The sequence below is a fragment of the Aedes aegypti genome, chromosome 3 (assembly GCF_002204515.2).
Source record: "Aedes aegypti strain LVP_AGWG chromosome 3, AaegL5.0 Primary Assembly, whole genome shotgun sequence".
Taxonomy (NCBI): domain Eukaryota; kingdom Metazoa; phylum Arthropoda; class Insecta; order Diptera; family Culicidae; genus Aedes; species Aedes aegypti.
Genome location: NC_035109.1, coordinates 219751580 through 219762430, shown reverse-complemented (window position 1 = coordinate 219762430; position 10851 = coordinate 219751580). Strand labels below are relative to the sequence as shown.

At 36.4% G+C, this 10851-nt stretch overlaps 2 protein-coding genes across 9 annotated transcripts in view; both read left to right on the top strand.

Moving 5' to 3' along the window:
* LOC5579847 (probable Ras GTPase-activating protein) overlaps positions 1 to 10851 on the top strand; it is a 538326-nt gene that overhangs the window by 321350 nt on the left and 206125 nt on the right. The gene's annotated exons all lie outside the window — the stretch shown is intronic.
* On the top strand, positions 158 to 1968 carry LOC5579845 (proton-coupled amino acid transporter-like protein CG1139). Of its 2 annotated transcripts, none has more exons than XM_021854132.1 (7): positions 158 to 256; positions 317 to 370; positions 430 to 580; positions 640 to 761; positions 820 to 1146; positions 1202 to 1414; positions 1480 to 1968. In XM_021854132.1, exons 1-7 carry the CDS (start codon positions 240 to 242, stop codon positions 1895 to 1897), a joined length of 1302 nt encoding a protein of 433 aa, XP_021709824.1. In that variant the 5' UTR covers positions 158 to 239; the 3' UTR covers positions 1898 to 1968. The 2 variants fall into 2 exon arrangements, with proteins under 2 accessions (XP_021709824.1, XP_021709825.1); XM_021854133.1 differs by having other exon boundaries at positions 229 to 252.

Below are 10851 nucleotides of genomic sequence, written 5' to 3'. Positions count from 1 at the left end.
TCATCAATCGATTGGCAATTGGCCTGTGACGGGACATTTTTCTTATTGTCCTGGTGCAAACATGTGCTTCGTTAGTTATCGGGTTTTTATTGAATGTTGCACTTTGTGGAATGGAAAAGTTATTAGCAATAAATTGGTTTGCAAAGGCAGTTTGGTACTGCTCGCGTGCCATCGAAAAGGGAAGGAGTTCAGTTGAAAGTGGGCTTTTGCAGTGAACGGTTCGCACAGGTTTGGTAATCATGGAGCTGAAAAGTTGGTAGAGAAAGTTAACTTTGTAGGAAGAAAAGCATTTAATACATTTACAACATGATTTTAGTGAAGTCAAGGATTATAATCCGTTTGAGCATCGGAAGATCGAGAAACCTAATTCGTTAGTAGTGATGGCACATGGGTGAATTGTAAGAAACTATAAAGTTGAACAAATTTCAGAACAATCGGGACGCTGATTCATTTGGTGAAAGGAACGTTGGGTACCGGAATACTTTCCATGCCATTGGCGTTCCGCAATGGAGGATTTGCTTTTGGCATCGTGGGAACAGTCATTTCCGGGATTATTTATGCTCACTGTGTTTATCTGCTGGTCTGTAATGAACAGAACAGACGATTAAGGATTGTTTATGACTCTACGTGTTCTTCTAGGTTAGCACATCCCGGAAAGCCTGTCGCAGAAGCTTCGTTCCTATGCTAGGGTATACAGAAACAGTAGAAAATGTGTTTACTCACGGTCCCCGTGGCGTTAAAAAATACGCCATTTTAGCCAGGTTTTTACAAGTTGTCAAAATCTTGCAATTGTCCCATTATTCAACTTTTCATTTCTAGGCGTTGCACCGACGTTCAGCTTCTTTTGAATAGCTACTTGCTAATATGTGTTTACTTGGTCTTTATAGGAAACACATTGAAAGATATAGTCAATCACGACTTCCAGCTGGGTTGGGACACCCGCGTGTTTATCTTCCTAGCGGCTGTCCCACTAATTTTCACTACCCAAATACGTGAACTGAAATATCTTGTTCCATTCTCAGCTATAGCAAATGCATTGATTATAACAGCTATCGGCATCACCATGTTCTATATCTTGAAGGAGCCCATTTCACTGGAGAACAGAAGTATGTGGCCCGCCTGGAATACTCTACCGGCGTTCATCGGGTAACTACTACCAGAATTCTTGTGTCAAATCGTCCAACTTAACTTCCCATTCCAGAACTGTTATGTACGCTCTTCTTGGAATCGAATACGTGCTCCCAAATGAGAATAAAATGAAGCGTCCTGAGCATATGCTGGGCAATTGTGGTGTTGTAAACGTAGCTGTTTGCTTCATAACTGCTCTCTACACGATAGTTGGAGCTTTAGGCTACGCACAGTACGGTGATGACACCAAAGGTTCAGTGACTCTCAATCTCCCGGCCAATGAAGCGTAAGAATTCGAAATTGCCTCCACCCCACACCTGACTAACCCACCCCAAAATTTCACCCATACAGACTAGCGAAATCAACCCAGCTGCTAACAATAACAGCAATCATCCTGTCAACCGGCCTGATCAACTACGTCCCAACGGATATCGTCTGGCGGAAGATCCAGCACAAAATCGACCCAAAACGGCACAACTTTGCACAGATCTCGTTCCGGTTCGGTATGCTGGTCTTGCTGACGGCCATTGCCGTGGGTGTTCCGGAGCTGGAACCGTTTGTTGGGCTGACTGGATCCATCAGCGGTGGATCGTTGGTTGTGATCATTCCGGCCGTTATCGATACCGTCTTTCGATGGCCCGGTGGGTTCGGAAGAATGAACTGGATCTTGTGGAAGAATGTGTTAGTGTTGGTGTTTGGGTTGTTGGTGTTGGGCATTGGGACGTACTTTAGTGTCGTTGATATTGTGGCTATTTATGAGAAAGAATAAATGGATGGAGACGAAGAACGTATTGTGTAAGAATTGCTGTGATTACATCCATTGGAAATGCGCCGAAAAGGTCGAACATAAGGTTTTAATTCCAAACTTTGGAGAACATAGAGTAGAATCCGATTGACCATCTCAAAATATAGAAAATACACTTCTTCGGTCCTCAACTAGAGAGGCACTAGATCCAGAAACGTCAGATCCAAGTTATTCCGTAGATACAGTACAATGTTATTAGCTGCGTAGCCATGTGTTATGATCAATTGTGAGAAATAAAAAGTAAAAGTTCGATTCCCGCTCAAGTCGTGAAAGGCTTTTTGTCAAACGAAAATTTCTTAAGTGTAACTTGCTGTGTTTTTTTTTCGTTTATTAGTCGCCATAGCGCGTCTGGGCGACCAAACTATCGTCAAGACGCGCTGTAGCGATTTTTTTTGATACGGAAGTCTTCTCGGTACCATACCACAATGTCCCAGCACAGTTCAAAAGCTTCCAGAGCAGGGCTTCCCAACCGGTGGTCTGCGGATCCTTAGAGGGCCGTAAAGATTTCTGAGAGGGCCATTGAGAATAACGATCTTTTTTGCGATTCTATTACCTAGCTTTTGTTTTGCAAGTGAGAATTATTATTGAGTTACTGAGAGTCATATATTTTTTTAAATGTATCTTACTTTGTTTATTTTAGTCGATTAACGACGTAGTGATATTTGGTAGAGTTCTTAGAAGATTTTTTGCGGATATATGACCAGGTTTTCAAAGAATTCCTGTTGAACAACTTCTTATCAACGACAAAATTTGGCTCTTATGATGCTCATTAGAGTGATGCAAATTTTGAAATTGTGGCTTCCCTATGCTTCAACGATTTATATTATGGTAAATAGCCTCCTATCAAAGTTTGAAGTGATTCGGAAGAAATTTGACTGTGCACACGCCATTTGAAGTTTATATGGAGATTACTATGGAAAACGCCCACCTTTTATGTTCAGCCCTCTATCTCGCCGTCATAATATTTTATGGAAAAGTGAACAATCTCTACTCATGTGAAATTTTTTCAGCTACAACTTTGCCGAAGACCCCATTTTGATTGGACGTCAGGATAAATTGCTATTTATAATCATAAAGTGAGTTTGCAATTTACATGCTTAACCAACTGCTCGGTAGGCAACAATGGTGCTCCTGGCGGGTAGAATAGATCAAAGTAATCCAGGCTACTATGTTCTACAGCAAAAAAGCAGTGTTGCTCTGAAAGTAATTGATTGATCATCTCAGCATGGTTTAGACTTTGAAATCAAAAATAATAAATTATCCTTACGTCCCAGCAATATGTGATCTTCGGCAAAGTTGTAGCTGCGAAGATTTCACTTGGAAAGAGTGTGTTCACTTTTTCATATATTATTAGAGCAGATAGAGGACTGATCACAAAAAGTTGGACTTTTCCATAGTAATTTCCATATAAATTTCAAATAGCGTGTGCACAACCAATTTTCTTCCAAATCAATTCAAATTTTGGGAGAATGATTTTCATCATACAGTCGACTCTCCACATCTCGATGTTCTACATCTCGATATCTCTCCCTATGTCGATGATTTCATAAGTCCCTTCAGTCTGCATACATTTTCTCTCTCCATATCTCGATATCCTCCTTATCTCGATATCTCCATACCTCGATGTGTTTCTGGTGTTTGTTTGTTTTCAATTTTCTCTCCGTATGTCGATATGACCAATAACGAAGGTTACTAGACCAAAGTTTTGGGTCTCAAAACAAATTAGGAGCGCAAAATGACGTCTGTTTGTGTACACGGAGAAAAATAATTAGAAAAAACAACCAATTTTTAGTTAATTTCAAACAAATTTATAGGTTGAAATATGCACAAACAAAATTCTGGTTTAAATCAACAACATGCATCATTTGAAACAAACTAGAATTCCAGGTTGTTTGTTTTTTGGTTTTCCAGGTAATTTCAACAAATTTTTAGTTTGAAACAACCTTTAGATTTGTTGCTGAATTTGACAGTCCTGAGAACAACCAAAAATATAGGTTGTTTCAAGCCAAGAAAAGCTGTTTGAATTAACCAAGAATCAGTTCAAAGTAAACAAATTTGCTGGTTGATTTAACCTGATGTTTGGGTTTGATTATGGTACTATGCTGCTTTTTTCATTTTTTCAATTTATAATTGATGCAACAAATCTTTCATGTGTTCTAATTTATTTGAAATAACAAAAATTATAACAAAATAATGTTTCAAAGACAATCACAGTAATTAAATCCGCATAATAATGGCTTCCGGCGATTGAACGACAGCATACGATTCATCAAGGAATTCAGAATAGCGATTTCGAGTCTTGGTTGTGCACTTTCTCGATTCTATAAAGGAAAAAGATATTTTTAGATTAGCGCTTGATTTACAGATCCAAATAAGTTAAAGAAAATCTCTTTTACCGTTGCTGTGGAATAAAATAAAAATAAGTGAAGCACCTCCATAGCATTTTTCTCTGCACTTCGAAGGATGTTGTATGGCCTTCTTTTGACTGCACACTTGAAAAATAAAATTATTGACTGAATATGGTTTAAGAAACAATATATAACAAATCAAATTACCTCCGGAACAAATGTTTTTAATTGAAAAACTACTGACACATTCTTAAATGTTCTTCAATTGCAACTATATTTCAAGATGGCGAAGTTGCTAAAGATAACTGTGATCTAACCAACAATAAGAGAAACAGGAAGTTGGTTTGTTTCAATCTGATTTGTTGGTTGTTTTTGATCCAAACAAAATCTTAGTTTGTTTCAATATAATTGTATCTTCGAATCAACCTATTTTTTAATTCAAAACTAAAAATTTGCTAGAGACATAAACAAACTAGTTTTTAGTTAAAACAAACCAGCTGTTTGTTAATATTGACTGAAACTTTAGTTTAAAACAACCATAATACTCATTAAAAAAACATAAACATTTCAATTTAAAACAGCCAATGAAAAAAGATTGTTTCAAACAAAATCATTAGCTTGAAACAACAAATATTAGGTTAAAAACAACTAAATCGCTAGTTTGAAATTCAACAAAAAAAATTGGTTGTTTCAAACTAGGGTGTTTTTCCTCCGTGTATTACTTTCTTGGCAACGGAGTGTTTTTCAATCTAGTATTCTTCAAAAATGTGTTCCTTGTCTCGATCTCTCCCTATCTTGATGGTCCCTTCGATATCGAGATGTGGAGAGGCGACTGTAATTGACATCGTTTAAGCATAGAGGAGCAGAAACCTCAAAATTTGCATCAGTCTAATGCTCATTCTAATTCTTTTAAATCATTCGACAACTTCCAAAGATGATGCTTGATACCAGGCAATATCTTCATTTTTTGTACGGCAAAATGTTTTCGGATTTTCGAGGTGTTACCTTGAGAAAATCTTCAATCAACTCCTGGGAATATCCCTGACGAATTGTGGGCGAGATTTTTTTGTTGGAATGTTCCCAAGTAGGTAGGGAGGTATAAGATACGGCCGACACTTTTGATACATTTTGGTTAGGATTATTCTGAAAGCTTTGGCTCACACTTTGCAACAATTTGCCTCTTAAGTACCTTCATGTCTCGTAAAGTGTATTCCTGCCGAGTATCAGACAACTTTACCGAGGGAACCCAATATAAAAAAATATCATAAAGCTGACCAGTAGTGCTAGGCATGATTTTTTGTTGGATTCTTTTAAAGGAAGTTGGAAGATCTTTTAAAGGAAGTTTTTCATCGGGCTCTAGACATGACACTTGGTTCACTCCTGGCTCAATTCTTAATGGACTCATCCAATTGATCACAGCAAAATCCATAGATTATAATAATGCCCAATTTATCTGTTAAATCATCCTGAGAACTGTTTGAGGCTATGGCTTCCGAATGTCGTGTCTACGAATATCAGTTCATCGAATGATCCTTTTTTCCGAATTCCCAAAAAATGATGCAGTTCAAGAATGTGCCAGAATAGTTATCTATGAAGAAGTGGTGAACTAAAAAAACGGTAAGATATTTTGCCATTCTCTACTAAAAATATATTACTAAAAATGCCTTGAAACTCGAATGAACCACCAATCCAAGGAAGAAGAGTGCAGATTAGATATTAGATGCAGTTAAGACAATTATGAGCATCAAAAACTTTCCGGGGAAATGGGCTGTTGGGGAAACGGAGTCTTCGGGAAACTGGCATAAAAGTAGCACAACCGTTCTATACACTTCAAATCGAATAAGTACCATGATTGTGAACTGTATTCTTTAATTGGGCGTTAACGTTCTAAACTATGGGTAGGACAAACGTTTGCAAATATTGTGTGCACAGTGAGGCTAAGAAAAATTTTAACGCTATGGACTTTTAGACTGGAAATTTTAATTTACTATATTTAAAGGACTCAAACGCAAAGGGTAAGTGACATTTTGGTCGGTTTTCAGTAGAGAAAATTCTACTGTTTCCAAGTGTTCTAATTGGCTGACAGCCCTCTGCTTATAACTCCCTCAATTCATGCCAGTAGTTATCACAGGACTAAGAAGCTTTCCGTTTTCTTCACAGGGCTGGTAGCGACTAAGCGCCTTAAAAATAGGAAATTTGACAACTCCCTTGATAATGTTGCAATAGTCGTAGATGTCGTTTACAGGCACATTTTGCGCAATTGATCATTACCCCGAGAATGAATCCAAACTGGTTGTTAGACTAGCCATCATTACCATACACAGTTAATAATAATGAAGATTACACGTCATGTAAACTTTATTCATGTGATATAAACATGACGTCATGTAAATTTAAGTCTAGAGTCATGTAAATATGTGTTATATGTCACGTAATCACTCAGGATCCTGCTGGATTACATGATATATAATTGAAGTTTACATGACATATCATGTAAAAATCCATGATATACCACGCTCCGATTATGTGCATTATATGTCTTAGAAATTTACACGTTTCGTTCGAACTGTGTACGTACAGGAGCTCTTTGTCCATTACATCTTTAAAACGCAGGATTATGTTTTTGTAATCTTAGCAAGAAAAATCCAACAGCGAAAAATTAGCGATATCTAGAAAGAGACGTCAAATGCAAAAGAGCACAGAATACACTGCAGCAGATAATTTAAGTTAATAAGCAACACACTCTTAATGTGAAGATAAATCGAAGCCAAACATCATATTTTCAAGAGCACGGATCTGGAGAACCAAACATCCGTTTAAGCTGAAAACTTGATCGATTGGTAACTAGCTGGTGGTGACCAATCGATTAGGTTTTCAGCTCAAACGAATGTTTGGTTCTCCAGATCCGTGCTCTTGAAAATTTGATGTTTGGCTTCGATTCATCTTTACCTTAAAAATAATGAAAATTACTGTGTACGTAATTCTCGTTATGACTGAATGACACATAATGTAAGTGATGGAACGACACAAAAACGAGTCCTTGAAGGTCTATTGAACAAAAAAAGTAATTTTACATGTTAAAGGATACGAAAACGCTGGAACTGTGATCGATATTTCCCAAATCAGGTACAAACGTATTTAAAATTCGACACAAATTAACGTCATTTGGTTCGCTTCTTTTATGTACATCCCAAAAGTCGTAGGGGGAGATCCCTTAGTACCGGACAGCACCCAATACCGGACAAAGTCGAAACATTGAGAAATCATGGCCCAATCAAGATGGTGTATTAGTAGAAAAGGAAGCTATTATGGAGACTAATGTTTACGTAGAATAACACATCCTTGAAATATGAATGCCTTTTTAAAAAGTACAAAAGTTTGAAAATCTTAATAAGATTGACGTATCCACTTAATTTTGAGCCAATTTAGTAAATATTTTGAATATGAAAAAATACTTTGGATCACGTAAGCATGTTCGAACATAATCCTTATTTGATAGTATGATTGTATTTAATAACATAATTGAACTTAATATGGACAAATTACAATTTTGGTTAAGCACCTCCTGTCTCCCAGTTTCGGACAGCTTGATTTGTTATATGATATCTTTGTAATTATTGCACCAGTGTCTCAAAATACATTCATTTTCCATGGATTCCGTCTATCGTGGTATCAAACATGCAATAAAATTAAGAAAAATGAGCATTCAGAACAACACCGTAAAATGTGTTATTTTTCATCATATATGAAAAAGGTTTTTGATGGACATCTTGCAAACTAAGAAAAACTCAAATTATTCTTGTAAATATTGCAAATGCATCGAATTGGCTATTATTTACTATTCCTATGGTAAACGCATTCAATGATGTCCAAATTTACGGAATTCGAGGCATTTCCAGATCGCGTCCGGTATTGGGTGCCAGCTTTCAAGATCGATCAATTTAGTACTAAAATACAGCATCAAAATGCAATGTCAAAATATATATTTATATTTTCAAATTTATTTTTGTACACTATAAAAATGATATTATTTATCATAAATGGATAACACGAGCACATAAAACAAATATTTTTAGAATTATGAATTTAGTGACTTAAGTGTCTGGTACTGGGGGATCTCCCCCTAAATCACGTGGAGTGTGTAGTTACAATCTCACTTTTATTTAGCTTACACACTTGGAAAAAATAGTGTAAATTTACTTCATATATGCCAACCATATTAACCCCTCTACCGGCAACTTCATTTTTTACCGCAAAATTCAAATTCAAATCGTTTTACCTTTTTTGTTTTTCAATATTTTTGCACCATTTTTTCACAAGCTCTCAAAAAACTCTTCTAGTTTAAGGATCTGTGTCGATATTGATCATTGGTCATCTGGTTTTGAAGATATTCAGAAATTCCTTGGGGGACCGACCCGTAACCAGAACTCCTAGTTAATTTCTCAGGCTATAGAATTTTAATCGTATTCGGATATTCACTGTTCGAAACAAAACATTATTGAGAGTATGTTGTGAAAAAATGACCGCAAAACTGAACTGTATTGAACGTAATTTCACAAAAATGACATTTTCAATGCATTTTTCAGTGCATAGTGCATTGAGTTATTTAATTAACACGAGATTTACGTCATGCTTCATAACATCCTTTCCTAATTGTGAACCTGTGGAAGGGCAGTCAATTATCTCGAGCAAGCACAATGGGTGGTATGGATAAAAAGCTCTTTACTTTACTACTTGTAGCATCTACTCAAATACAAAATTCACAGAGTTTACTACACTTTTGTTATGGATAAAAAACCTATCGAGTATGTCGTACGTACTACTTTCGAACATTTACGAACGTTTACTAACATACGTGTAGCAATGAGCTGCCAACTGATGCTGCACATAAAGAACATCCATGTAAAATGCAGAGTGAAATCATGCACATAAAGGGAATTTCCGATTTGACGTATATTAACACTACACATCATCTGAAATAATCGCACAAATTCATAAAGGTTTTGTAATGTTACACGATTTGTAGCCTAAATTTACTATAAACATACTTTTTAAGTGCATAATTTTATTATAATTTTACAGAGTGCACTTCGAAAACCCAAGCAAGCGGTTCCTTTAGTTCACCACCGAGTGAATTTTTTTTCGGTTTCCGTGTTTTTTCTAGGAAGCTGCTCGTTGCGCAGTCGAGATTAGTAGGTAATTGTTTTGATTCTATTTACCGGAGAAAATCGGTGAAAACTACTATTTTACCGGAAAAAATCCGTGAAACAAACCATTTTACTGTAACCCTGTGAAATTCTAACGAACAGTTCGGTAAAAACATTATTTTCACCGAACTTCTGTGAAATCGTGTGACAGCCGCTCCAACAGGCATGAACTTCCTTTTGTTTCAGTTTTTGCACACCACTTAAAAGCAGTGAAAGCTGGCTTAGTGGTAACAAGCCTGCTTCCTGATCGGTAGGTCGGGAGTTCGATTCCAGATTTTCAAACAATTTTCTTGATTTTGTTCAACGATTTTACAGATTGTTCGGTGATTTTTCACCGAACCTTTAGCTGTTGAGATTACGGTGATATTTCACCGTAATCCGTATTTTTTTTAAGTATGTAGCAATTATGAAATGTACGGCCATCTATGCTCATGCTCATAATTTTATGATGTGTGATTTCCCGTCTTAGCCAGCACCTGGGTTGGACGAATTTTGGAATTTTGGCTTAAAATCTGTATAAAATGAAGAAAGCTTGAAATTACAACAGTCATAAAATTACAAACTTCTTAGTATTTTTGACATTCTGGGGAAATTGCGGTAGATTTTCTAAGCCTTCAAACTTCCTTACGATTTCTTTACAGCACGTTTAATTCCGATAATAGATATATATATATATATGATTAGTATTCTGTATGATAAGGGATGGTACACAAATTATGTCACGCTAAATTTCGACATTTTTGACCCCCTCCCCCCCCCTTTGACACGTTTTTCGTATGAGTCCTTCAAAAATTTTATAAGGCTTGTCACACCTGGCTTGACCCCCTCCCCCCCCTCGGAGCGTGACGTAATTTGTGCATGACCCCTAAGTAATTCTGTGGTATTCATGTTATTTTGTTAGGACCTGGTGTTCATAAGTGGTTGATTTGAGGAATGCTTTTTTGGAGTTCTGATAGGAATGTCTAAGAATATTTTTTTTTTTGAATTCCGTAAAAATTCTTGTGAGTCCAGTAAGATTGCTCAGTTGCTTATCTTATCTTGTTTTTATTTCGATTCGTTGAAATCTTGTATTCCATTAAGAATGTTGAGATTATTATGGGAGTTATAGGGACTCCGGTAATAGTAGTTACAATTCAAAGATCATTAGAAATCCCTTTCGAAATTATAAAGATCCTTACAGATATCACAAAAATTTCCCATTGGAATCCCGTAGATATTTACCGACATTCAAAAGGTCTATACTAGAATTGAACTAGAATGGAACTGTAAATCAATGGAATCTCAAAGTATATTGTACCTTGTCGTTTTGCCGGTCATCTCGTTTTACCAAATCGAAATTAGTTTTTTTACGCCGTTACAGGTC